The sequence below is a fragment of the Elephas maximus genome, chromosome 17 (assembly GCF_024166365.1).
Source record: "Elephas maximus indicus isolate mEleMax1 chromosome 17, mEleMax1 primary haplotype, whole genome shotgun sequence".
In the NCBI taxonomy this organism is placed as follows: Eukaryota; Metazoa; Chordata; class Mammalia; order Proboscidea; family Elephantidae; genus Elephas; species Elephas maximus.
The window spans coordinates 89853805-89881371 of record NC_064835.1 but is presented as its reverse complement, the minus strand read 5'-3'; the positions used below and the strand labels follow the sequence as shown (position 1 = coordinate 89881371).

At 47.7% G+C, this 27567-nt stretch overlaps 1 protein-coding gene across 1 annotated transcript in view; it reads right to left on the bottom strand.

Moving 5' to 3' along the window:
* Positions 1–27567, bottom strand: part of LOC126060313 (acyl-coenzyme A oxidase-like protein) — a 184625-nt gene that overhangs the window by 136941 nt on the left and 20117 nt on the right. Inside the window, 2 exon segments of the mRNA XM_049856378.1 lie at positions 25528–25553; positions 25556–25659. Coding sequence (XP_049712335.1) covers positions 25528–25553; positions 25556–25659 — 130 coding nt within the window.

Here is a 27567-nt window from a genome sequence, read left to right as displayed (position 1 = left end):
CAATAAAAAGACAGAGAGCGGCAGAATGGATAAAAAAACATAATCCGTCTATATGTTTCCTACAAAAGACACACCTTAGACTTAAAAACACAAATTAAAACTCCAAGGACAGAAAAAAATACATCAAGCAAACAACAATCAAAAAAGGACAGGAGTGGTAATGTTAATTTCTGACAAAACAGACTTTAAAGTTAAATCCACCACAAAGGATAAGGAAGGACACTATATAATGATTAAAGGGACAATATACCAGGAGGATATAACCATATTAAATATTTACACACCAAACAACAGGGCTTCAAGATACATAAAACAAACTCTAACAGAATTAAAAAGTGAGATAAACAGCTCCACAATAATAGCAGAGACTTCAACACACCACTTTTGGTGAAGGACAAAACATCCAGAAAGAAGCTCAATAATGGCACCCAAACCAAAAAAACCTGCTGCTGTCGAGTTGATTCCGACTCATAGCGACCCTATAGGACAGAGAAGAACTGCACCATAGAGTTTCCAAGGAGCACCTGCCGGATTTGAACTGCCGACCTCTTGGTTAGCAGCTGTAGCACTTAACCACTACGTCACCAGGGTTTCCAATAATGACACAGAAGATCTAAATGCCACAATCAACCAACTTGACCTCATAGACATATACACAACACTCCACCCAACATCAGCCAAGTATGCTTTCTTTCCTAGTGCACATGGAACATTCTCTACAATAGACCATATATTGGGTCATAAAGCAAGCCTTCACAGAATACAAAACATTGATGTATTACAAAGCATCCTCTCTGACCATAAAGCCATAAAAGTAGAAATCAAGAACTGAAAAAAGCAGGGAAAAGAAATCAAACACTTGGAAACTGAATAACACCTTGCTCAAAAACTACTGGGTTATAGAAGAAATTAAGGACAGAAGAAAGAAATCCATAGAATCCAATGAGAACGAAAACATTTCCTAACAGAACCTTTGGGACACAGCCAAAGCAGTGTTCAGAGGTCAATTTATACCAATAAATGCACACATACAAAAAGAGGAAACAGCCAAAATCAAAGAATCATCCCTACAACTTGAACAAATAGAAGGAGAGCAACAAAAGAAACCCTCAGACACCAGAAGGAAGCAAATTATAAAAATTAGAGCAGAATTAAATGAAATAGAGAACAGAAAAACAACTGAAAGAGTTAACAAAACCAAAAGCTGGCTCTTTGAAAAAATTAACAAAATTGATAAATCACCGGCCAAACTGACAAAAGAAAAATAGGAGAGGAAACAATATGAATAAGAAATGAGATGGGAGATATCACAACAGTCCCAACTGAAATTAAAAGAATCATATCAGATTACTACAAAAATTGTACTCTAACAAATTTGAAAACCCAGAAGAAACGGGCAAATTTCTAGAAACATACTACCTACCTAAACTAACACAAACAGAGGTAGAACAACTAAATAAACCCGTAACAAAAGAAGAGAGTGAAAAAGTTATTTAAAAAAAAAAAAACTCCCAGCAAAAAAAAAGGCCCGGCCCTGATGGCTTCACTGGAGAATTCTACTAAACTTTCAGAAAAGAGTTAACACCACTACCAAAGGTATTTCAGAGCATAGAAAAGGAGGAAATACTCCCAAACTCATTCTATGAAGCCAGCATAACCCTGATACCAAAACCAGGTAAAGACACCACAAAAAAGATAATTACAGACCTTTATCCCTCATGAACTTAGATGCAAAAATTCTCAACAAAATTCTAGCCAATAGAATTCAACAACTATCAAAAAATAATAATAATTCACCATGACCAAGTGGGATTCATACCAGGTATGCAGGGATGGTTCAACATTAGGAAAACAATTAATGTAATTTATCATATAAATAAAACAAAAGACAAGGACCACATGATCTTATCAATTGATGCAGAAAAGGCATTTGACAAAGTCCAACACCCATTCATGATAAAAACTCTCACCAAAATAAGAATTGAAGGAAAATTCCTCAACATAATAAAGGGCATCTATACAAAGCCAACAGCCAACATCACTCTAAATGGAGAGAGCCTGAAAGCATTTCCCTTGAGAACGGGAACCAGACTAGGATGCCCTTTATCACTGCTCTTATTCAACATTGTGCTAGAGGTCCTAGCCAGAGCAATTAGGCTAGACAAAGAAATAAAGGGCATCGGGATTGGCAAGGAGGAAGTAAAATTATCTCTATTTGCAGATGACATGATCTTATACACAGAAAACCCTAAGGAATCCTCCAGAAAACTACTGAAACTAATAGAAGAGTTTGGCAGAGTCTCAGGTTATAAGATAAACATACAAAAATCACTTGGATTCCTCTACATCAACAAAAAGAACATCGAAGAGGAAATAACCAAATCAATACCATTCACAGTTGCCCCCAAGAAGATAAAATACTTAGGAATAAATCTAACCAAAGATGTAAAAGACCTATACAAAGAAAACTACAGGACACTACTGCAAGAAACCAAGACACCTACATAAGTGGAAAAACATACCATGCTCATGGATAGGAAGGCTCAACATTGTAAAAATGTCTGTTCTACCCAAACTGATCTACAGATACAATCCAATCCCAATCCAAATTCCAACGACATTTTTTAACGAGACGGAGGAAAAAAATCACCAACTTCACGTGGAAGGGAAAGGGGCCCTGGATAAGTAAAGCATTTCTGAAAAAGAAGAACAAATTGAGAGACCTCATTCTACCTGATTTTAGAACCTATTATACCGCCACATCAGTCAAAACAGCCTGGTACTGGTACAACAACAGATACATAGACCAATGGAATAGAATTGAGAATCCAGACATAAATCCATCCACATATGAGCAGCTGATATTTGACAAAGGCCCAAAGTCAATTAAATGGGGAAAAGACAGTCTCTTTAACAAATGGTGCTGGCATAACTGGATATCCATCTGCAAAAAAATGAAACAAGACCCATACCTCACACTATGCACAAAAACTAACTCAAAACGGGTCAAAGACCTAAATACAAAATCTAAATGATAAAGATCATGGAAGAAACAATAGGGACAACACTAGGAGCCCTGATACATGGCGTAAACAGTACACAAACCATTAATAACAATGCACAAACACCAGAAGAGAAACTAGACAAATGGCTCACAAACCAACCTGTTGCCGTCGAGTGGATTCCGTCTCCTAGCAACCCTATAGGACAGGCTAGAACTGTCCGTAGGGTTTCCAAGGAACAGCTGGTGGATCCAAACTGCAGACCTTTTGGTTAGCAGCAGCGCTCTTAACCACTGCGCCATCAATTCCAGCTTATGAGATAAGACAGCCATTCTTGCCATAAAGTTTTTCACACAGATGCCTCGTATTTACCGAGAAATGAGAGCTGAAGGTGGATCATACATGCTATCTACGGTTCGGAACCGACCGGACAGCAACAGGTTTTTACCACTCAGTAGGAGCCCTGGTGGCGCAGTGGTTAAGAGCTCAGCTGCTAACTAAAAGGCTGGCAGTTCAAATCTGCCAGCCGCTCCTTGGAAACCCTATGATGCAGTTCTACTCTGTCCCTCAGGGTTGCTATGAGTCAGAATCAACAGTAATGCGCTGTTTTTTGTTTTTTTTAATTACTCGATAAGGAGTTCTGGTGGTGTAATGGTTAAGGGTTCGCCTGCTAACCATAAGGTTGGTAGTTGTTTGGACCCACCCAGCAGCTCTGCAGGAGAAAGACCTGGCCATCTGCTCCTGTAAAGCAGATGTCCTATGGGACAGTTCTACTGTCACATGAGGTCACTATGAGTCAGGCAGCACCCAACGACAGCAACAGTCACTCAGTGGAAGGAGGAAATTGCCCCTCTGACCAGTCTCTCTTCCTCTCACAGCCTCCTACCCTCCTCTCCTGGTCCGGTGATTCACACCTTCCCACCAAAGCCTGGACTCCAGCAGCCATCACCTCACTGCCACCCTCATTCCTCTGTCCTGCTGCAGCCTAACCAGTGAATTCCCAAATCTGGGTGAACCCCACCATCCCATTCCCCTACTACTGCTCCCAGAACAAGCCACATCATTGCCTGGCACTGCCACCAATACAAGCTAGACCAAGGCATGCCATTCAAGACCAGGTCTTCAATGCTCTCCACAGCCCCCTCTTCCTCCCTCTCTCCTCCCCATTCTATCACCTCCCATGGCTGTGAAGACAGAGCCTCCTCTTCCTGAATTCCCACCCACCCCAGCTCCCCCTCTCAGACCTTGACCATACCTCTGCGTTCCTGAGAGAACAGTAATCATCTGTGGAACGCCCTCAACTTCCCTGGTCCTGCTAGAAAACTCCTCTGCGTCTCCTGTCTCCAGACTTTCCCTCCCTCCTATCTCTGAGGAAGAAATATCTGCTCTGGTTTCAAGGGTCGCCCCTCCACCTGTGTTTTCATGTCCTGTCGCCGTGTCTCCCTGTGACCTTCCCATCCGTCATCCTCCCTCTCTCTGGCAGCATTAATCTCTCCCTCTCCACCTCCTCTTTCCCCTCTGGGCTCACACTTGCTCGGGTCACTCCTACCTTTAAAACACCATTCCTCAACCCCACAAACATTCAAACTCCTGTCCCATGTAACCTCTCTCAGATGAAGGCGTGCATGCAAGCTATGGTCCCACACAGACCCTGGTTCAAATCTCAGGTCTGCCACTTACCAGCTGGGTGATATCATGAAATAACCATGACAATTCTAAGTCTGTGGAGGGGCTCCTGAGAGTTAGGCATCACGTGAATCCCCTTAGGGATCCCTCAGGAGCCTGGTCATTATGTTCAGTTTATAGAAGAGGAACCTGAGGCTTGGAGAGGTTAAATAATTTGTACAAGGCCACAGAGAGTTCCTGGGTGGTGGAAATGGTTAGCACAGTCAATGCTCACTGAAAGTTCGAGTCCACCCAGAGGTGCTTCAGAACAATGGCCTGGAGATCTATGACTGACAAATTAGCCTGTGAAGCACATTCTACTCTGACAGACATGGGCCACCATGAGTTAGAGTTGATGGCAACTAGTACAAAGCCACACAGCTAACAAGGGCAGAGGCAGAAAGAACTCAAACCCAGCCTGTCTCATGCCAGAGCCCACATTCTGTCTTACACCAACCGCCTCCCCAGATCCTAACGCTGTGACCCTCAGTCCCTCGCCTAGACAATATCCATGTTAGTTCCCACCTCATGGAGCCTCTGAGAATTAAGAGAAATGACATGTGTGAAGCACTTCGCCCAACGTCTGGCATGGGGAATCACTTAACAAACGCTGTTAGGGTTCCTTCTTGAATTCTCTCCTTTGCCTTCTATGATGTGATAACCTTCTGGTTCTCCTGCCAGTTCTCTCCTCTGTTTCTTGCATTTCCCGTCATCCTCTCTGCCTTATCCCCTAAATGCAAGCTTTTCCCAGAGTCCCTCCTGAGCTCCATCTTCCTGCTCAGTGTCTCCTACGCCTCCAGCTTCAGCCAACGCCTGCCTGAGCCTCCACTCTCCTGCATGACACCCCCACCAACTCATGCTTCCCTCCATTCCATGTTCTCATTCCAACTAATGGACGTCCTGAACCACAAGTTAGTCTCATGCCACCCCTCATCAGAAACCATCAATGGCTCCTCATTGCCAACAGGATAAAATGCAGAATCTTTAGCAAGGCAAGAAAGACCTCCCATCATCTGGTCCCAATGGCCTTCCCAGTTGCCTCTACTGTTCCAGTCTGCTGGAGAGTTGCTAACATGCCTCTCCCCACAAGATCTTCTCTTTCCCTTGCTTAGGCTTAGCACCCCCAGATGCCCAGCAAGTCCTAGCATTAAAAAAAAAGTTTTGTTGAGTCAATCCAACTCAGGACAAGTTGTTATGAGTTACAGAGTAGAATTGCTCCATAGGGTTTTCTCGGCTCTAACCTTTACAAGGAAACCCTGGTGGCACAGTGGTTAAGTGCTACGGCTGCTAGGCAAAAGGCTTACAGTTCAAATCCACCAGGCACTCCTTGGAAATTCTACAGAGCAGTTCTACTCTGTCCTATGGGGTCGCTATGAGTCGGAATCGACTCGACGGCAGTGGGTTAACCTTTACAACAGCAGATTGCCAGGTCTTTCTTACCTGGCACCACTGGGTGGGTCTGAACCACCAGCCTTTTGGCTAACAGCACAGTGCAAACAGTTTTCCCCACCCAGGGGCGATTCCTAGTGTAGCATGTGTCAAATCTCTTTACGTCCTGGATACCCGCTCCAGGCTGGCAGTTTATCTGGATCTCTCTTTAAAATCGAAGCCCAGAAAGGAACAACACTGCAGGCGCTGAGTGGAACGATCCCCTCGGTGCTCCAAAAAATCACACTTCTAATGACAGTCTGTCCTTTGCTTAATGCCTGGCCAACAGGCCGTAGCTTCAGCAGCACAGCCAAGGCAACCTTGGCCGATCATGAACTTCGGCTTGCTCCCAGGGCTTCAACACTGGCACAGAATCGTCCCAGGTCTGCACTTTGCTTGTCCAACAAGACTGAAAATCCCTTAAAGGCAGAGACTTAAAATCCATTTTCTGTATCCACCCACAGTAGTGAATGAATCGGGGGCTTTTTAAGGTCACATGCAAACATGGGTTTATGTCAGAGCAAAGGCCAGCTTAATTTAGCAGGTCTCCTCTCCCTTTTTTTAATCCCACCTTCTTAAAAAATGGAGTAGAGACAGAGAGCACACTTTCCACACTGAGAACTCCTAGTGATTTGATGCTCAGTGTTCAGGAGGTATCTCACAGCAGGAGATGGTCTGCTCTTTAAAAGGGAGTCTGGGGCATGGGCCGAAACAAAGATTGGCTGAGATGCCTAACAAGAGACAGAAAGTGCTGCAGTGAACCCGCCCCTTGGCGCCTTACACCACGACAGTTATTTATTCGAGCGTAAAAACTGGGACATCATTCTTACAACGCTAATTGGACAAAGAAATGAGCTTTGCAAATATTTTTTTTAAGTCTATTCACTACAACATTCTCTTCCGATGAAAAAGAATAAAGAAAACACGGCCTGAAAGGGTCACGCTGGAACTAACGCCCATCATCCGGACTACCTGACCTGTGATATTTCTGGGAGCAAAACTCCAGTTCCAGTATAGGGCCACCCCACAACCCTGGAGACAGACAGTAGAGAGTTTTGGGGATATCTCACGGACCAGGTTGGCCCAAAGGTCAGAGGAAACACCGTTACTCAAGCAAAAGGTAGGGAAGTTTTCAGGAACCTCAAGACAGTGCCCTTTGTGGCCAACAAGGCGTGTGTCTGTGGGCCCCTGACACATCCACATTAGCTCTCCAGTGCAGCCCCCCACTTGGAGGGTCTGTGCCAAGAGGAGTTCAGTGGTGCTGCCAAATCACTCGGGGGACTCTGCAGAGCCACACACAAGCTGCTTGACCCCAGGCAAGCTCCCCAACCTCACAGAGCCAGTTTCTCACCCGTACCACAGGAATGAGGTCATAGCCGCTATGAGGGAGGAAACACATGCAGGGTACCTAGTGTCTGGCCCACTGTAGGCATTCAGCATGCATCCAATCCTTTTCCCTTCCCCTGGACCTCATTAAAACAAAATGATGTTTGTGATGGGCTGGGGGGGTCCGCAGGACTGAATTCAGTTCATATGTACGTATGGAGGGCCTCCAATGTGCCTGGTGCTCCGTGAAGTCCCTGCCCTCTGGTAGCTAACAGTCTAATGGGGCAAAAGGAGGATACCCCACAAGGGCAGGGTGGGGCTGGGAAGAGGGAGGGTGCTGGGAGAGGCCCATGAGGGAAGGGCAGCCACAGAGCAGGTAGGTTTCCAGGGTAAACATCTAGGCTTAGACAGAAGGGGTGAAGAGAGAACCAGGCAGAAGGAGAAATGAGAGGGCAAAGCTCAGGCAGGTGGCGTGGCCCATACAGAGCCAGAGGTGGTACAGCCCGTGCAGGGCCAGAGGTGGCCCAGCGTGGCCTGTTTGAGGAACTGCACACATTCCGCTGTTGGAGCAGGAGATCAACTTCCCTTGCCCAGAGAGAATCCCCTTTAACCCAGTTTGGGGCCAGTGCTGCTCTCTGAAGTTTTCATCTTATTACACAGCCCATGTTTAGAGAGCAGATGCTCACCCCCAGACTTCTGAGTCGCCAGCCCAGAATAGCACTCCAGCCACAGGGACAATGGTGTTGGTGCCAAGTGGCTCGCCATTGCTCCCCTGCAAGGTGAGCAAGGAGCAGGGCGCGCTGCAGGAAGTAAAGACTAGAGAGGATGTGCCCAGGTGCCCACCTGTCCGGATGTAAAATATCCAGATTTGTGCAAGTCCAAAATTTACGACACACACATAAGAAATGAAATTTTTTTTATTTTCTGTATCTAAGATTCGGTTCAGGTGCCTTTAAACAACCAGTGCCCATAACACATTTTTAATCCTACCAGGTCTTCACTAGCCATGATCTGGACTGAGCTGTGACCTGGAGCCTTGCAGCCTCCTCTTTATCACTGTATTCATTCATTCATTCACTCATCCTCTCATTCGTTCACTGGGTGTTCACTGAGCGCCAGGCTCTATCCCAAGACTAGCAGGGCCAACAGCAACTGAGAAGACACAGGTTCTGCTCTGACGTTCCTGACGACCAGACTTGGAGGTAGGGCATCCCAGGCAAGACCTACTTACCCCTAGCCTGCTGATCCTCAAATAAAAGTGGTTCCACGGAAGCTCTCAGGAAGCCTGGATCCTCGGTTTACCTCTTCCTGCTCCAGCCACAGTCTGAGCCAGGGAAAATTCCCTACAAGGCAGGCAGGGTTTGCGCCTGCCCCAGCCATGTAATAACACATCAGGGTCTCTACGTATCCTCACAGGAGTGGGGACAGAGTTTCTCACTGGGGATGAATGCCATCCCCCCTTTCTGTGGTCTCTATGCTGGGTTTCCAAGCCACCCCCTGCTTTGTGCGAACTGAGAAATAAACTAAGGACTGACAGACAGAGGCCAGAACGCTGCCTTCTTACTGATGCCACTCAGGCTGGAGCGAGTGGTGAGGGCCTCCAGCAGGAGAGTTGCTAATACCACACTGAACCACTCAGTCCTGGTGGGGCTGGGCAAGCGGCCTCCCCAGGAGATGGAGCCATCCCTGGGATTAGCACTCAATACCTGCCCCTGAGGAAGGAGGAGGGAGACAGGCAGAGCAGGTGGCAGAAGTCCCAGGTCTTACTTTCAAACTCTCTCAGCCCCTGTGGTAGAGGAGGAAAGAGTGGTGGAAGGTCACTTGCATATTGAAGGGAAATCCTTACTGACAGGAGTGGAGAAAGTGCCCCCCTCCAACTCCCTGGATGAGGTCAAGTCACCCAGTCACCAGACTTCTGCCATCCTTGGTCCCCAGAGCCTCTCCATTCTGTCCCGTGCACAGGTGCCATGTCCCTTCCCTTTCCACACCCCTGTGCGTTACATCTCACTTGCACCATTAACACCCCAAACGCCTACCCTCCCCTCCATCCTCCACCTGATTACCAGGACAGTCTGTCTAAAATGAAATCTGATCATGTCCTTTTTCTGTATCTAATTCTTCCTTCGCAGGCTCCCTACAGGTCAGGAAACTTTTTCTATTATGATCTCAGCTTACCCATACACTCATCCAACTTATCCCCACCGCAACTTTTCAATAGGCCATAGGATCTGTGGCCACATTAAACTCTCTGTTAACCCACGATTGAACCTTTGTGCCTTCATACATGGTCTCCTCCCTGCCTGGAATGTCCTTCCCCAACCAACTTCTAGGTGTCCTTCAAAATTCAGCATAATGTCATTGAGGGTCTTGTCTCTGAATTGCTTAAGCTAACCTGGTAGCCCTTGCTCTTTTCCCACTCATAGCCCCATTACAGCACAGACTTCACATTGATTATTATTGCTGGTTTCCAGTCCCTCTATGCCCTAACCCTATCTCCGAGTTAATCCTAACTGACCCTAGATGAAAGAGAGCTAATCCAGGAAACAGAACCCTAAAAAACAATCTCCAGTTGATATCTGCAGAGAGATTACAGAAGCCAGCACGTTTAGAAAACAAAAACACAATGCTGCAGAAAAGGAACAGACAAGAGAAAGAGATCTTGAAAACTAAAAATAATTATAGAAATAAAAGCACGTCATCAGGAAAATGTCCAGAGCTAGAGAAAATCCTGTCAGGAAATTTGAAGGAAAAAATAAGAAAAAGGCAACCAAACCAAAAAGTCCAACCTCCAAATAACTAGAGTTCTAAGAGAACAGAGAAAAATGGAAAAAAAGGATTACCAAAGAACTGGTAAAGGAATCTTCCCCAGAATGAGAAAAGATACCAGTTTTCAAACTGAGAGCGCCTCAAATGCTAGGATCCCTGGTACTGCAGTGGTTAAGAGCTCAGCTGCTAACCAAAAGGTCGGCAGTTCGAATCTACCAGCCACTCCTTGGAAATCCTATGGGGCAGTTCTACTCTGTCCTATAGGGTCTTTATGAGTTGGAATTGACTTGACGGCACTTAACAGCAACAACCAAATGCTAAGCAGAATAAATTAAAAACAGTATCTAGACATGTTGATGAGACATTTCTACACACCCAACACAAACAGCTTCCGGAGACAAGGCACAGTCTCCCACGGCGGAGCACGTAACACTCCGTGAGCACATCTGATGCTGTAAGACAATGGAGCAGTGTCTTTACAGTTCGAGGAAAAACTATTTTCAACATAGAAGTCTCAGCCAAACTATCAGTCAAATATGGGAGTAAAAGACCATTTCAGACATATGAGGAATCAAAATATTACCACCCACACTCCCTTCCAGAAGAAATTGCTTGAGGGTACACCACAGAAGAAAACCAAGCAAAAAGGCAATATGAGATATAAGAAAAAACTGAACTACTACCGCAAACCTAGTGAAAAGAAAAATGCCTAGATGGTGACTGCTGTGTATCAGGCTTAGAAACAATTAATCAAAATTAAAACAAGAAGCCATCAGGCACCACAAAATCTTCAGGGGAAAAGGAATGACGCTAGGCAACATGCAAAGGAGTGAGAATCTGGAAGATATTACTTGTATGGTATTGAAAACATGTGTTTCTTCTCCCAGCAGGAAAAAAGAAAGGCAATTGGAAGCTCCGGGAGAAACAAAAAACCTCACAAAAACGTGATGATCTAAATACCAAGCAAACTAAAACAGAGCATTTACAGCGTTATTTAGGAGTAACATTTATGGAGTGTATAAAAATTGAATTCACTTGACCTCGACCCTAGAAATATTGTCCTTCAAATTTTAAAGGTGTCGTGACATTGGACGTACAGTGAGGAAATACAATCCTTACATACTAGTTAGTTCTATAGTGAACTATGCTTCGTAGCCCCAGCCGTAACAAGGTAATCTGAAGTCCAGAATGGAGATTGTGGTAACAGAACAAAATGTAAATGCCTCAGCCTTGAAAACATAAAAACAAAATAAAATTTGCAAATAAAATGTAAAAGACAAAGGTGACAGAGGTGAACAGTGGATGCAGACGAGTTGAGAAATAAAGTGGTGAGTCATTAGGAGAGAAAATGAAAGCTTAAGAATATTTATGGGTAACCTGGTAATCATTGAGAGAAATAAAAATAATAATCTAAAAATCAAAAATTGTAAGAGGAAAAAATTGGAAAAGGGGACTAAGATGGAGTGTTGTATAAATGAACTAAGGTATCACCTCTTGTAGCAAAAAATGTAGAAGTTTCTGGAGTTGATAAATCAAAAAAGAGCAATATAAATATTTCTTTTAGAGTGTGCTGGTAACTATCAGAAAAGCTAACTCCAGAAATAGTTAAGAGTTCCTGACTCTTCTGAGTGGTACCTGATGGGGGGAGAAAGACTTATTTTTCATCATGAACCCTTATGTACTATTTTTATATGCACACATTATTTTTATAGAAATTTAAAAGTTTAAATTTAACAGCATTATGTCATCATTTCATCCAAAGTAGTATACAAATTATAACACAAATATTCCACTAACCATCATTTTGCTTCTCAGCATATTAGGACTTTGTGAGGATCAACTTAAATGGCCCGATTCACTTTTTAAAATTTACCTACGGAGGTGTGAACTTATTTTAGCTTATTAAATTTCATTATAGTAGGTAAAGGCAGAGGCATTCAAAATCATTCCATTGGATTGAGCTCAAAGTTGTACACACTCGATAAATGCTCACTATAAATGACACTTGTCCCCATAAAAGGACATTCAACGTAAAGGCTGAACCAACCTGCCTCCCCTCGCCCCTCCTACTCCCAGCATACACATGCTCAAAACCACAGGACACACAGTTACCAGGCAAATTCAGCAGTGCCACCGGAAAATAAACCAGTCTCAGGTCACAGTGGGGAAAGAGGCCTGGACTCTGGCCCAGCCACTAACCATTCGACATCTGCCAAATCATGGTTTGGGTGGACAACCTGTTTGTAAATGTGGACAACAGATTTTAAAGATCTTTGGTTTGGTTCGGTTCGGTTCGGTTTAACCAAAACCAAACCCATTGCCATCGAATTGATTCTAACTCATAACAATCCTATAGGACAGAGCAGAAAGTGCCCCATTGGGTTTCCAAGGAGCACCTGGTGGATGCAAACTGCTGATCTTTTTGGTTAGCAGCCAAGCTCTTAACCACTGCACCACCAAGGATCCTTGGTTTAGTTAATCAAAGCAAATACCACCATGGGCCAGAGACGTCCAGAAATGCCAGTGAGCAGGGTCTGTGCTGAACAGTCAAAGAGCTCCCCCCTTTTTTTATGCCTCACTTCTCTCACCTGGAAACTGGGAATCATGACAGCACGCATCTCCCAGAGCTGCTGTGAAGATTAAACAAGTAACTATATGTCAAATGCTCACAACGGTCTCCCTCACGCAGGGATCACTCAATACAAGTGAGTGACTATGACTTGAGCTGTTGTTACTTTTCTCAATTAAAAAAAAAATAACTATCAAAGGATGGATTTATTTGGCAGGGATGGCATGATGAAATGTGGAATGAGGAAAAGGAGGGGTGACCTGTGTAAACACCTCATTAGACATGGCATATCAAGATACAGGTGGAGAAGCTCTTAAGGGCAGCAGGTCAGCCATCAATCACCCTTCCAGATGGCACAGGTGACGGTCTCCAGAGGTCACAGCTGCAGCCTGGGCACCCTCTCTACCTGCCAGGGATGAGGAGGGCAAGCCCTCTCCCAAGCAGGACCCAGGCCTGGAGCAACTTGGAAGCCATTTACACTTGTGTCAGCATGACTACTCACTCACAGCTGCCATGGCCACAATCCAGAGCTCGAGGGGGCTGGGGTTTCCTACAAGGCCTGCTCAGCCTTTGATGACTTAGTCACAGGGAGCTCTGTTCCCTGAAATGTTGTCACGGTCACAAACATCTGACATTCTTGGGCCACATCAAATGGGGAAGGATGCCCTAGAACTTTCCTCTCCTACAGCCTGGAAAACTCTTTACATCACTGTGTGCCCTTGGGCTGTCCACCTGTGGATGTGACCTGGAAACTCCACTCAGTGGGGAAGGGCTGGACGCCCACTGTTAGGTCACTGTGCTAGAAAGACAGAGGCCTCATTTAGAAATGTTTCCATAGAAGCTATATGTTGGACTCTGACCTTTGAGGTCCCTTCCAATCACAAAAATCCCACAACTCTCTCAGTACCCCATTACCAGCACCTTCACCCCCCAGCCAGTGTACACCCTGGAGTCTTCCTCACCATGTTGCAACATCTCAGCTACCTGGATGCACCAGGATCCCCTGGAGAGCTCACAGCAGCTCCAGGTCATCTCTAATTACCTCGTAGCACCACCGCGGTGACCCAGTCAAGGAAGGCATTCAACGGGTGTTCACAGAATTAAAGTAAATTCAAAATGGCAGCTCTTTTTTTAAAATACCCATTTCACATACACGTCATGAGCTACGTACCTCGGTATTGTCATGGATTGAGTTGTGTCCCCCAAAAAATAGGTGTCAACTTGGTTAGGAAAAATTCTGTGGTTGTCCTCCATTTTACGAGTGTAATTTTACATTAAGATGATTAGGGTGGGATTGTAAAACCCTTACCAAGTCACATGCCTGAGCCAATGTAAAGGGAGTTTCCCTGGGGTGTGGCCTGCACCACCTTTTATCTCTCAAGAGATAAAAAGGAAAGGGAAGCAAGCAGAGAGTTGGGGACCTCATACCACCAAAAAAACAGCACCAGGAGCAGAGTGCGTCCTTTGGACCCGGGGTCCCTGTGCCTGAGAAGCTCCTCAACCAGGGGAAGATTGAGGACAAAGACCTTCCTCCAGGGCTGACAGAGACAGAAAGCTGTGCCCTGGAGCTGATGCCCTGAATTTCGACTTTTAACCTACTTTACTGTGAGGAAATAAATTTCTCTTTGTTAAGGGGATTCACTTGTGTGGTATTTCTGTTATAGCAGCACTAGATGACTAAGACAAGTATCCTTAGATCTTTTGTCTCTGGAGAAAAAGGCAGATCTATCTCTTAAAAAACACACGTTTAAACTCAATTGTTAAAAATGTAAAGAACTGCCATGGAAACACCAGAAAAAAAAAAAATTAACCATCTTTATACCCAACCAAGATGCTGCAAACTTATTTTTTCAGACATTTGTGAGTCAAATTATATCTTGAAGAGTCATCAAAATAACTGCATCCTACGAACACTAACTGGTCTTAAGCCAAACAGTTGCTCCTCTGACACACCTACTGACTACTCTTTAAAAGTCAACCCTCGGAGCTGACAGCAAGCTGAATAAATTGATGAGAGCGGCAGAACCCCAGGGCTTCTTACCTACTGACTTAAAGAAACGTTAAGGGAAAGAATCTGCACGTGATTATGGTGTTTGCCGCCCTCTGGTGGTCAAGCGCAGGAAGTTCCTGCACCGCAAGCGAAACGAGTGAAGGTTCACAGATGGCCCCTCTGAGGGTCATGCAGGCTAAAACCTTCATCCCACAGACTTCCCCAGCATCTAAGCAGGTCCTGTCACTCTGCTCCCCACGTCTGCATGTGTATGAGGATGCAAGCTAAAGAAAAAATAAGGCCACGCGAGAAACGGAATGAGCAGTGTAAACCCACTGCTTCGGAGCACACGCACGGCAAACATGCGGCACAACTAACCAAAAAACTGACTCCGATGAGCCACAATTTTCAACTCTCCAGTGCTGCTCTCCGTGCACTAAGGACCCACAACGCTCCGAAAGCGCCAGCAGAATGACGATCAGCCACCCTTACCTCCTCAATTCCAACAAGCACTCCCTGTGAGCACCATGAGAAACCTGGTGGCCTAGTGGTTAAGTGCTACGGCTGCTAGCCAAAGTGTCGGCGGTTCAAATCCACCAGGCGCTCCCTGGAAACTCTGTGGGGCAGTTCTACTCTGTCCTATAGGGTCGCTGTGAGTCGGAATCAACTCGAAGGCAGTGGATTTTTTGGTTTTGTGAGTACCACGTATTCTCAAGATGTTACTACAGGGAACCCACATCTCGATTTAGAGTCGCAGAGCTTCCACCTCACACCCAAGACACTTAAAAAAAAAGTCTGTGGTTTTAACTTTATTGCACTTGGTTATTACCTTGATTCTATTATATTCAGTAAAGGTATGGAAGACGTCTAATTAAAGAGGCTCCATGGCCTCCCAGTCCTCAACTGTCCTTGGCGTCAACCCTGAACCCCTTGCCAGCACCCCACCCTCTCCATTACAGCACACTGGGAGGACAGAAGGCTCACTGTGCTCACTAGGGGTTTCAACTCCTATCCAACCCAATCCAATTCTAAGAGGCCTCCTATGGATAAGGCTCTACAGAGATGCTCCTTATTCAGCCCTCTACTGCTGGAAAAGGGCCAGGACCTGGAAGACGGTGTGTGCCTCTGGCTTCTCTTTCCACACTCCTGCCTAGGGAGGCTTTGTGAAATGTGTCTATTAGGTAGATGACGGCTTTTTCTAGGACATTCCACAGCTCCTTGTTGTTGTTGTTAGGTTCCATCGACTTGGTTCCGACTCACAGCAACCGCATGTACAACAGAACAACACTGCCCGGTCCTCCACCGTCTTCACCGCCATTGCCGTTTGAGCCCACTGTTGCAGCCAGTGTCAATCCATCTCCCTGTTACCTACTAAATCATACATGAACTGATCACTCTTGTGTTCAGAGTCTTCAATAGTGAAATAGTTATGTGGGTGGGTAGATGGATGGATGAATGGACAGAAGGACAGATGGGCGAATGGACAGAGGGGTGGACAGACAGGTGGATGAGTGGGTAGACGGACAGATGGATGGACGGATGGATGGAAAGCAGCATGAAAAGACTTCCATGACATTTAATGCTCTCCTAAGCCCTGTACTGAGACAGTAAGAAGACACAATCCCTGCTGACTAAGCGTTCTGTTGGTAATAATAACAATGGGTTCAATCTAAGTGACAAGAAGGACTGTTAGTGCTGTCCCGTTGGCTCCGACTCACAGCGACCCCTTTGTACAACAGCATGAAACATTGCCTGGTCCTGTGCCGTCCTCACAATCATTGCTATGCTTGAGCTCATTGTTGCAGCCACTGTGTCAAGCCATCTCATTGAGGGTCTCTTTCTCTGACCCTCCACTTTACCAAGCATGCTGTCCTTCTCCAGGGACTGGTCCCTCCTGATAACATGTCCAAAGTACATGAGATGAAGTCTCACCATCCTCTCTTCTAAGAAGCACTCTGGCTGTACTTCTTCCAAGACAGATTTGTTTGTTCTTCTTGCAGTCCACGGTATATTCAATATTCTTCACCAACACCATAATTCAAGTTCTTCTTTGGTCTTCCTTATTCATTGTCCAGCTTTCGCACACATATGAGGTGACTAAAAACACCATGGCTTGGGTCAGGCACACCTTGGCCCTCAAAGTGACGTCTTTGCTTTTTAACAACGCCCAATGCAACATGACTTTTGATTTTTTGACTGCTGCTTCCATGAGTGTTCATCGTGGATCCAAGTAAAATGAAATCCTTGGCAACTTCAATCTTTTCTCCATTTATCATAATGTTGCCTACTGGTCTAGTTGTGAGGAAATTTGTTTTCTTTATTTTGAGGTGTAAGAAGAATAGACGAACATAAAGTACTTTCAGAAGAAAAACAGGTGACCTCCTTGCAAGAAGAAAACAGACAAAAACCTGATAGCTTTACAGTGGTGGCCACAAAGTTAAGAGGATTAATTTAAGGTGACTGAGTGATCTTCAGCTCAGGGGCAAGCATCCTAGCATCTGGTTCACTGGCCATCAGGACAGGTGGAACGTCACACCCTGACACCAGCTGACCAGTCCCAGTCGGTGACTGAACCCCACAGGCAGGGCACTGTAGAGGCAGATGACCAGCAGACAGATGCCAGTGTGAGAACTGGAGATGCTGTGAGGGTCATCGCTGGGGCTGTGTCCAAAGCAAGAGCAGACAGCAGCAGGCACACACAGCCCACACTGCTCTGTCTTCACCCAGCACAAGTCTCCATGACCGTAACTGAAGGGCCCCATACTAACCACTGGCCAGCCACCTCTGATTCAGGACAACTGGATGCTTCCAGCCTCCTCTTCTCCGTTGTTCTATCCTCCCTGATGGGCAGGGGGCTCTGGCCATGGAATCCTACAGTAAGAAGGCCTCAAAAGGTAATTTAACAGCACATTATCCCCAAGCCCTGATCAAAAGGGGCAAGATACCCTCCTGAGAAAGCAGACTTCAGCCACTTGTCCAGCAGTGCTCACTGTCAGGAAAGGTTCCCACCTGTCTAATTCAAGTTCTGACTGTCCCAACCAAAACCACCTTCTTCCCTTTGTCTCCCTTCAGCACCTTCTTCCTTTGTCTCCCTTCAGCACCTTCTTCCTGTCTCCCTTCAGCACCTCTTCCTGTCTCCCTTCAGCTCCTTCTTCCTTTGTCTCCCTTCAGCTCCTTCCTCCTTTGTCTCCCTTCAGCACCTTCTTCCTTTGTCTCCCTTCAGCTCCTTCTTCATTTGCCTCCCTTCAGCTCCTTCTTCCTTTGTCTCCCTTCAGCACCTTTTTCCCTTGCCCTCCCTTCAGCTCCTTCTTCCTTTGTCTCCCTCAGTGCCTTCTTCCCTTTGTCCCCTTTCAGCTCCTTCTCTTTGTCGCCCTTCAGCTCCAGGAGATGGAAAAAGCTGCCATCTTACATCCCGCAACCTTTTATGACTTGAAGATGGTCATTCAGTCTCTTTACTCTTTTCTCAAGACAACGTGTCCTGGGTTCACTGAACCCCAGGAGGAAAGCCAGATGACGTGGCTCCCACTGCTCCCCTCCCACACCCAGGGCAGACTCTGCTCAGCCACAGCAGCTTCTCAACTGCATCCAGACTCAGCCTCATAATTTTCCACCCTCAGCTCCACGCACCCCTACCAGTGAGGGGTCAGCATGTGCTATAAACCAAGATGGAATCCAAACTTGATTGTCCAGGCTTCCACATCCCTGCAATAATAGCCCATATGTACTGAAGACAGTATATGCAGGCAGTCTCGCATGCACATTACAGGCCTAACCTCGCTCAGGCCTCACATCGCTCTAGAAGAGAGTGTTGCTATTATTTTTAGAGGCAAGGGGTAGTTCACTAATTTGCCAAGGTCATAAAGAGCCAGGGTGTAATCCCAGAGTCTGCTTCACGCTCAGAGCCCCTGCTCTTAGTGGTTCGCTGTACAGTCTAGAGCAGGCACTGTATTCTGGCTGTTTCCAGGCGTGCCAACCCACTCAATTCAACTGAAAAAACTTGTACCAGGCACCTTCTCTTTGCCCAGCTCAGCGCTGAGCCCCAGGGATAAGACAGTGAAGCATGGCTCCCACCAGCTGTAATCCTGGCTGATGTCTCCTGGTGAGGCTCTTCCTAACCCAAGGATTCACTGGCCAGTTTAGGGCTATGCAGGCCCCTAAGTTATAACTTAGCTAAAACCCCGGCACCTCCAGCTTCTCATTGTGTGTGTATTGCTTTTAGCTGCCTCTGTCCCTACTTGATTTTGCTGTATCTTTCAGTAATATTTTTTGGAAACTCTGGTGGTGTAGTGGTTAAGTGCTACGGCTGCTAACCAAAGTGTCGGCAGTTCAAATCCACCAGGTGTTCCCTGGAAACTCTGTGGGGCAGTTTTACTCTATCCTATAGGGTCGCTATGAGTCGGAATCAACTCGATGGCAATGGCTTTGGTTTTGTTTTGGTTTTCAGTAATATTTACATGTTGATTCTACCTACACAACATGCTGTGACCATCCTGGCAAACATAGGGCCATCTCTTCCCTCGTAACAAGGACCATTAGGGTCAACCAACGCACAGTTTATGCCTCTTCAAATCCCTTTACCTTCTCATGCCTCAGTTTCCCCACATATTCATGGAACCATCTCAGAGTTGTTATGAAGAGAAATGAGTCAAGCACACGTGATGCACTTTGACTGAATCATAGTAGGCGTTCACTAAACGTCACAGAGCAACAGTGGCTGTAATGGCGGTAGTGGTGTTTACGGTGGTGATAGTTGTGGAAGAGAAAGCAAGCTGTGCACTCACACGCAGTGCCTCACTGAATTTTCACAATGTTTCTAATAAATGGCTATTTTTTGCCTCATTTTTACCAAGGAGAAAACTAATGCTCAGAAGAACTGAAATTAAGCCCAAGATCTCTCCACTGCACAACAGTGTCACATCATGTTATGGATTGCCAAAAAAAAAAAAAAAAAAAATATGCTAAAGTCATAATCTATATGACCTTGTTAGGAAATAAGATCTTTGAGGATCTTATCAGTCAAGCTAGCATGAGGCCACACTGGAGAAGGGTGGGTCTTAATCCAATACGACTGGTGTCCCTGTAAAAGACAAGACAGGCCCAGAGACGCAGAGGGACGGTGCATCCACACGCCAAGGAATGCCTGAGACTACCAGACACTGAGGCAGGCAAGAAAGGCTCTTCCCCGGGAGACTTTGGAGAGAACATGGCCCTGACGACATCCTGAATTCGGGCTTCCCAGCCTCCAGAATTGTGAGACAATAAATTCCTGTCCTTATAAGCCACCCAATTTATGGTACTTTGTGACAGAGCCCCAGGGCCCTGGGACATCAATACATACCACCAACGGCAGCAAGAGATCCTGAGTGCCGGCCTGTCCCTGGGGCCCATGGCTGCCCCATCTCCTCCCTGCCCTAAACTCAAAGAGCCCAGATTTGGGTGCGGCCCCCCACCACCCTGACAGGATGGAGTCTCTTGACTCCCAGCACATGTCCTCTGTGGGGTTGTTCCTGTGATAAGGGAGGCCCAGGGGTTCATCCTCCCCTCCCCCAGGCCCTCCTGACTGACCGCCCAACCCCATGACACAGGGAGCCCGTACCTGACACGCTCCTCACCATGGCAGCCTCACCAGGCACACGCGGAGTGACCAAAATCAGGTGAGACAAACAAGGGCCACCGATTACTCCACTCCCAGAGATGAGAATTATTAGTAATTTTCTCAACAGAAATGGCGCTTTCTGGCAAGCATGCTGTGTCAGCAGGCGTCTCAGCAATCCCTGGTCCAGGACCAGTTCGTGAGTGTTCGTGTTCATAAACTTATCTCTAAAGACAGTGCAGAATCCTGAGCTGCGTTCAACATGCACACCAGGGGGGGCCTACATGTCACTGCTGTGCTCATGAGGTACACTCACCCCCAGCAGGTCGCCCAGCCACCGGGACCTCTGCTCCCAGCTGGAGCGACTATGACACAGAGCCCACACACAGCGATGAGTGAGCACGAGTGTGTGCAGCACATATGAATCCAGTGCCTGGGACAGAATAAATAGTAACTGTTTGCTACCTTGACAGGAAGCAAAAAAGAGGCTCACTGTTCTGGACCACAGACAGTCCAGAACCAGAATGAAGAGGCAGGAGCACCCTTCACCCCAGCCAAGGTGGGAACTGGCTAAGGGGTTGCAGGGTGTAAGGGCATCAGTGAACATTTATCGAGAACTCACCTCTGCTAGAAATCCCTCCATGGTGCAAATAGCTAATGCACTTGGCTGCTAACTGAAACACTGCAGGTTCAAATCCAACCAGAGGCACCTCAGAAGAAAGACCTGGCAATCTACTTCCAAAAACTCAGCTACTGAAGCCCCTGTGGAGCACAGTTCTGCTCTCACACACATGGGGTCATCATGGGTCAGAATCAGCTCCATGGCAACTGGTCAGCTCTGCGGAGAACCATGTCGATGCTCTGAGTGTGCGTCCTGGTTCCACACTCGGCCCTCCCCCACCCCTCCCCCACCCCTCCCCCACCCCTCCCTCCACCCCTCCCCCACCCCTCCCTCCACCCCTCCCCCACCCCTCCCTCCACCCCTCCCTCACCCCTCCCCCACCCCTCCCCCACCCCTCCCCCACCCCTCCCCCACCCCCTCCACCCCTCCCTCCACCCCTCCCCCACCACTCCCTCCAGCTCCTACTTGCTGCGTGCCTACTATGTGCCCACCACTGTGGGGAGCCAAGCACGTGGCAGTGAGCGGGGGGCTCACAGCACTTTCAGTCTAGCAAAGGAGACAGAAATTGCCTATTACACTGTTAATTATAGCTGTAATGAGCACTGCAAGGGCAAAAGGTAGGTTCCAATGGGACAGATGACAGAGGGACCAGGTGCAGGCTGGAGGGACTCGCACAGCCTTTCTGAAGGACAATGCCTGAGCTCTGAAATGTCCGTGAAGGTTAGCCCTGCAGAGATGGGGGCATGTGAGAGGCCCCCAGAGTAACGAAAAGCAGGAGCAAGGACCAGTGGTGAGAAGGGGTGGAGTGACGGGGTTGAGAGGCAGGCAGGGCCAGGTCACAAAGGGCCTGGAGACATGATGAGAACGTGGCCCTTGATCCTGGGGGCACTGGGAGGCCACAAAGGGTGCCAAGGTGACTGGGACGGTGCTGAGAATTTACAACTGTATCCATCTGTCCTGCGCTGGGGTCTCAAGGTGTGGTCCCCGACCAGCAGCAGCAGCATCCCCAGGAACTTGTTAGAAAGGAAATGGAAATTCTCGGGCCCCACCCCAGGCCTGCCTGCGTTATCACCAAATCTCAGTGTGGGGCTCGGCTACTGCTGACACCTAGCTCAAAAGTCGATTCCGGCTCATGGTGACCCCCGTACTGCCGAGCAGAACTGTGCTCCACGGAGTTTTCATGGCTATGACCTTTGGAAGCAAACTGCCAGGCCATACTTCTGAGGCACCTCTAAAAAAAACCACCCACCTTCCACATAGTGGTTGAGCGATTAACAGTTTGCGCCATCCAGGGAGCCTATTTAAAAGATTAGGGAGACTCTTGAGAGTGGAGACTTACTTGTGGTGAAATATTTACTTCCGTGAAAAATCAACCCAAATCTTCTATTTCACACTCCCTCTGCTTCTGCCCTCCAAACTCACAGTGACGTTCCCAGCTTCCTGCCTCCTTCTGAAAAGGAAGGCTCTCAAGCCTGCCCACTTAGGCCGAGGAGTTCTCTCAAACCCCCGCCCCCACTCCTGCCGGCCACCTCAGTTCCCTTCTTGTGTTCCTGCGAGTCATTCAACTCGGCATGGAGTTTGGGGCAGAAATGAGAGGAAAGCTGCTCTGGCGAGACTTTAAGAGAAAACCTGAAAGTACTAAGGAAAGCCATGAAAACCTAGACATCTGGGCAAAGTTTAAAAGCACTGGGAGTGCTCCGCCCTGAACAAATGTCACCGTGGGGAGCTGTGGTGACAGTTTTCTAACGCACACGGAACGCACGCAGAACGGATCAGTTTTTCCACTCATCAGTGAGAGAGCAGGAACGGCTAAGGTTTCCGCTGGGGAAGCATATGTCACGGGTCAGAGCCACAGGAGCAGAGAAGCTGCCAAGAAGGGCAGTGAAACCACACTCACCAGAGACACTGGGATGAGATCACACCGGCCAGGGGCGGTCACTTCTGGGGTGCAGGATGAGCTGGGTCTGCGGGCCGCCAGGCTCTGCGCAGGGGCCCCTGGGCTCCCGGAGAGGTGCAGCATAGGAAACTGGGGCCGACTAGGGAAATTCAAGGGGCCCATCACGTCCGCGAGACATTTCAGGTCACTGGGTTACTTAGAGGCCAGGACTCCAGGCAATTGTCTCACCGAAACGTCCATTTATTCCTTTCTTACAGCCAACTCCTGTCTTCCTGGTAACAGCAGTAGCTCCCAGTAGTAAGAGCATCCAGCTGTTGACCACGTGCTCCATGCCAGCACAGTCCATACGTCACCTCACTCATGCCTCACAATCATCACAAGGCCCATTTTACAGGTGAAGAAACTGAGGCTCAGAGAGGGCTACTGACCTGCCCGTGGCCCCACTGTCCCTGTGTCTGAAATTTGAGCTTGGGATCCTCTGACCTCAGAGCCCGTGCTCAGCGTTTCACCTCCACCTTGCCAGGAATGAAGCATGGCCATTAGTCGGCCAACAAGGAATTGATCCAGATGTGGCCCAAGCCCCCTGGATCACCTCTACCTGGGTGACAGAGGCTGGCTCCTCTATAATGTTCAACATAATAAAGAGAACGTGCCTTTAAAACCATCCACTGGTCTCCTTCCCCACCACCTTGCCCACCACTCAAGGTCTGATGACGTTTAAAATCAAGTGTCTCCAGGAAGATCTCTCCTTCTGCCCCATCTCCACTACCCCACACCTTGTCCTCAGGACCCCACCACAATTGTCGATGGACTCATGGGGCTGCTGGAGGCGTAGGTGCGCTTCACATACCACCATCCCCTCCAAAACAGGTAACGGCTCAGGGGTTCTACCACAGCCTGTCTGGCCACAGACAGGCTGTCATTTTTATATTTATGGCAACACTGTCCTCAGAGGGACCTGCAGTCAGGACCGTGTAAAGGCTGCTACAGTTATGGGGGATGTTGTATAGAGGCTGTTAAGACGGCTTCAGCTAACCCTGGATGCAATTTTTATCCCGCCTTCTCTCCCACGCAGTTCTAGACTAATTTGGCTTCTCTCATTTGGCCTCTTTCTGGGATCCTGAAAGTGGCTGAAGTGATTTCTATCAGACTTGAAGAAGAGCCAGCTTTCCTCAGCACTTTGACCCTGTGTCCTCAACATACTGACTCCATCAGGGGGCTCTCCAGGTGCCTCATTCGTCAGGAGTTTCTGCCAAGGGACCAGCTGGGCCACTGACTAGCATCGACTTCCATACTGAACAACCTACCTCCCTTGCTTAAAGAGCCACCTCAAAGCAAGCACAGGAGCACACGCCCTCGGGCAGACAGAAGGCCATTCGCCCGCTACTGTGTGTGCGTGTTTACAGTGTCACTGCTGTTCTCCCTCCTGAGGAGAGCAGCCGGCATCAGAAAGCCTGGGTCAGGGCAGCGTCTGTAAAGCGTGACAGACCCTGCAGAACTGAGCAGGAGTCTTTCCATGCTCTTCAAACAGTTGCGTGCTGATGTCAGACCAGGGGTCAGGTGGATGAAAGCTATTCCTTCTTGACGGAAACGCTGGATTCAAGCCACGCACGTATATTCATGGGGACTCTCCATCTTTCTCCCAGCTCAGTGCAGCTTCGAGCAGACTTTTCCCTCATGGAGACAGAGGGGCCAGAGAACGAGATGGGGCTGAGCCCTTGCGGGGTGGCGGGGGTGTGCTCCAAAGCTTTTCTCTCCCATCTGCTCTTTCCAACCCAGCACCTGGGGGCGTGGGAGCCAAGAGGAGCAGAAATTCTTCCAGAAGTCTGGCTTCATGAACCCCAACCTGTGATGGAGAATGTCACACCCCAAAGAGCCACATGAAGACAAACACTCCCAGATGGACTTAGCAAGTCATGCCAACCTTCACCCACACAAGGCTGCTCGAGCTGATTCTCCCACAGGTGTTTGTTCTGAGCACCCGTCACCTGGGTTGTCTCTTCTGGCTCTGTGGCCACACGTGCATCTTGTATCCAGGGTGCTTGGCAGCCCCACCTGGGATGCAGCTGCACAGGGTTAGGTACACCATTCCCACGGGAGCGCAGAGGGTTAGGTACGCCGTTCCCACGGGAGCGAAGAGGGTTAGGTACGCCGTTCCCACGGGAGCGCAGAGGGTTAGGTACGCCGTTCCCACGGGAGCGCAGAGGGTTAGGTACGCCGTTCCCACGGGAGCGCAGAGGGTTAGGTACGCCGTTCCCACGGGAGCGCAGAGGGTTAGGTACGCCGTTCCCACGGGAGCGCAGAGGGTTAGGTACGCCGTTCCCACGGGAGCGCAGAGGGTTAGGTACGCCGTTCCCACGGGAGCGCAGAGGGTTAGGTACGCCGTTCCCACGGGAGCGCAGAGGGTTAGGTACGCCGTTCCCACGGGAGCGCAGAGGGTTAGGTACGCCGTTCCCACGGGAGCGCAGAGGGTTAGGTACGCCATTCCCACAGGAGCACAGAAATACTCTGTGTGTGGGTGGCCAACTGGCACAGTCCAGCACCCACCAGTGACCCCAGCCTCGTAACACCAACCATGGCTCAAGAAGCCCTGGCTCCTGAAACTGTCACCCCTCCCTGGAACACGCAGAGAACAAACAGTGAGGTGAATTAAAACCAGGCTCAACTACCTTCATGCCGCCCATCGCTTGGATGTCACCGCTAATTTGGAGCGGGTCTAAGCTGCCAGCATCGCATTGAATCTTTCACTGTTGTTCTCAATAGGTGAATGGTACTGTCCATCTGGAGCCACGGAACCAAACCTGTGGTGGGGGAGGCAGGGGCAGAAAAGAGAGGTAGGGGTTAGCAAAAAAGAAAGAGATGGCACCCCACTAGAAATGAAGCCTGGTGGCTCACACATGCACCCACAGGTCTCTACATCCTGGAACCTCTCCTATGAGAACAACGAGGGGGCTTCCCTGGAGGTGCTGACAAAAGCCTGACTCACAGAAGGTGCAAACAGGCTTCCCACCGCTGCCAACCTGCAGCCTCAGCAGGGAACAATAGGGACCATCATCATCAAACCAGCAGTGGAGCCTGACTGTGCAAGTTGCAACCAGCCCATCTTTGAGATACAATTCACACACCATAAAATTCACCCTTTAAAGTATACAATTCAGTGTAGTTTTTGGTATATGCCCAAATTTGTGCAACCATCACCACTAACCAGTTCCAGAACATTTCCACCACCCTAAGAGAAGCCCTGTATCTGGTAGCAGTCACGACACTTTCTCTGCCTCCCCTCAGCCCCAGCAACCACTCATCTAATTTCTCTCTGTGGATTTGTCTATTCTGACATTTCATATAAACGGAATCATACAACACATGGCCTTTTGGGACTGCCTCCTCTCACTTAGCATGATGTTTTCAAGGTTCGTCCATGTTGTGGCTTGTATCAGTACTTGGCCCCTTTTTATGGCTGAATCTTATTCCATTGTATGGCTAAACCACGTTTTCCTTAGCCATTCATCAGTTAATGGACAAACAGGTTCTTTCCACTTCTGAACTATTATGAATAATGCTGCTATGAGCATTTGTGTACAAATTTTCGTGTTTTTCAATTCTCTTGTAGAAAATGCTTCCATACACACCTAGGAGTGAACTTGCTGGGCCGTAAGGTAGCTCTCTGAAAAACTGCCGCACGGTTTTCTGAAGCAGCTACACCATCTTACATTCCCACCAGCAGTGCGTGAGGGCTCCAATTTCTCCACCAACACTTGTTATTTTCTGTCTTTTTGATTATAGCCATCCCACTGGGGGTGAAATGGTATATCATTGTGATTTTAATTTGCGTTTCCCTAATGAATAATGGGGAGCCCTAGTGGCCCAGTAATTAAGAGCTTGGCTGCAACCAAAAAGTTGGTGGTTCGAATCCACCAGCCACTCCTTGGAAACCCTATGGGGCAGTTCTACTCTGTCCTATAGGGTCGCTTTGAGTCGAAATCAACCTGACAGCAATGGGTTTTGGGTAATGACTGATGAAGGAAGCCCCGGTGGAGCAATGGTTAAGGACTCAGCTGCTAACCAAAAGGTTAGCAATTGGAACCCACCAAGAGGCTCCATGGGAGAAAGACCTGGCGATCTGCTCCTGTAAAGATGGCAGCCCAGAAAGCCCGAAGGGGCAGTTCTACTCTGTCACACGGGGTGGCTATGAGTCAAAAATTGACTTGACAGTACTCAACACCAGTGAGTAACGATGTCGAGCATTTTTTCACATGCTTATTGGCCATTTGTGTATCTTCTTTGGGGAAAAGTCCATTCAAATCCTTTGCCCATTTTTAAATAAGGTTGTTTGTGCTTTTATCAGTGAATCTTAAGAGTTTTGGTTTTGTTTTTTTACATTCTGGATACTAGGTCCTTATCAGATATATGATTTCCAAACATTCTCCTCCATTCTGTGAGTTGTCTTTTCACTCACATAATAGTGTCCTTTGATGCACAGAAGTTTTTCATTTTGGTAAAGTCCAACTTCCTTATTTTTTTCCTTTGTTGCTGCTTTTGATGTCATATCTTAGAAATCAGTGCCTAATCCAAGGTCACAAAGATTTACAATTATGTCTTTTTCTAAGAGTTTTAGTTTTTACATTAGGTCTTTGATCCACTTGGAGTTAATTCTTGTGTATGGTGTGAGGTAAGGGTCCAGTTTTATTCTTCTGCATGTGGAGATCCAG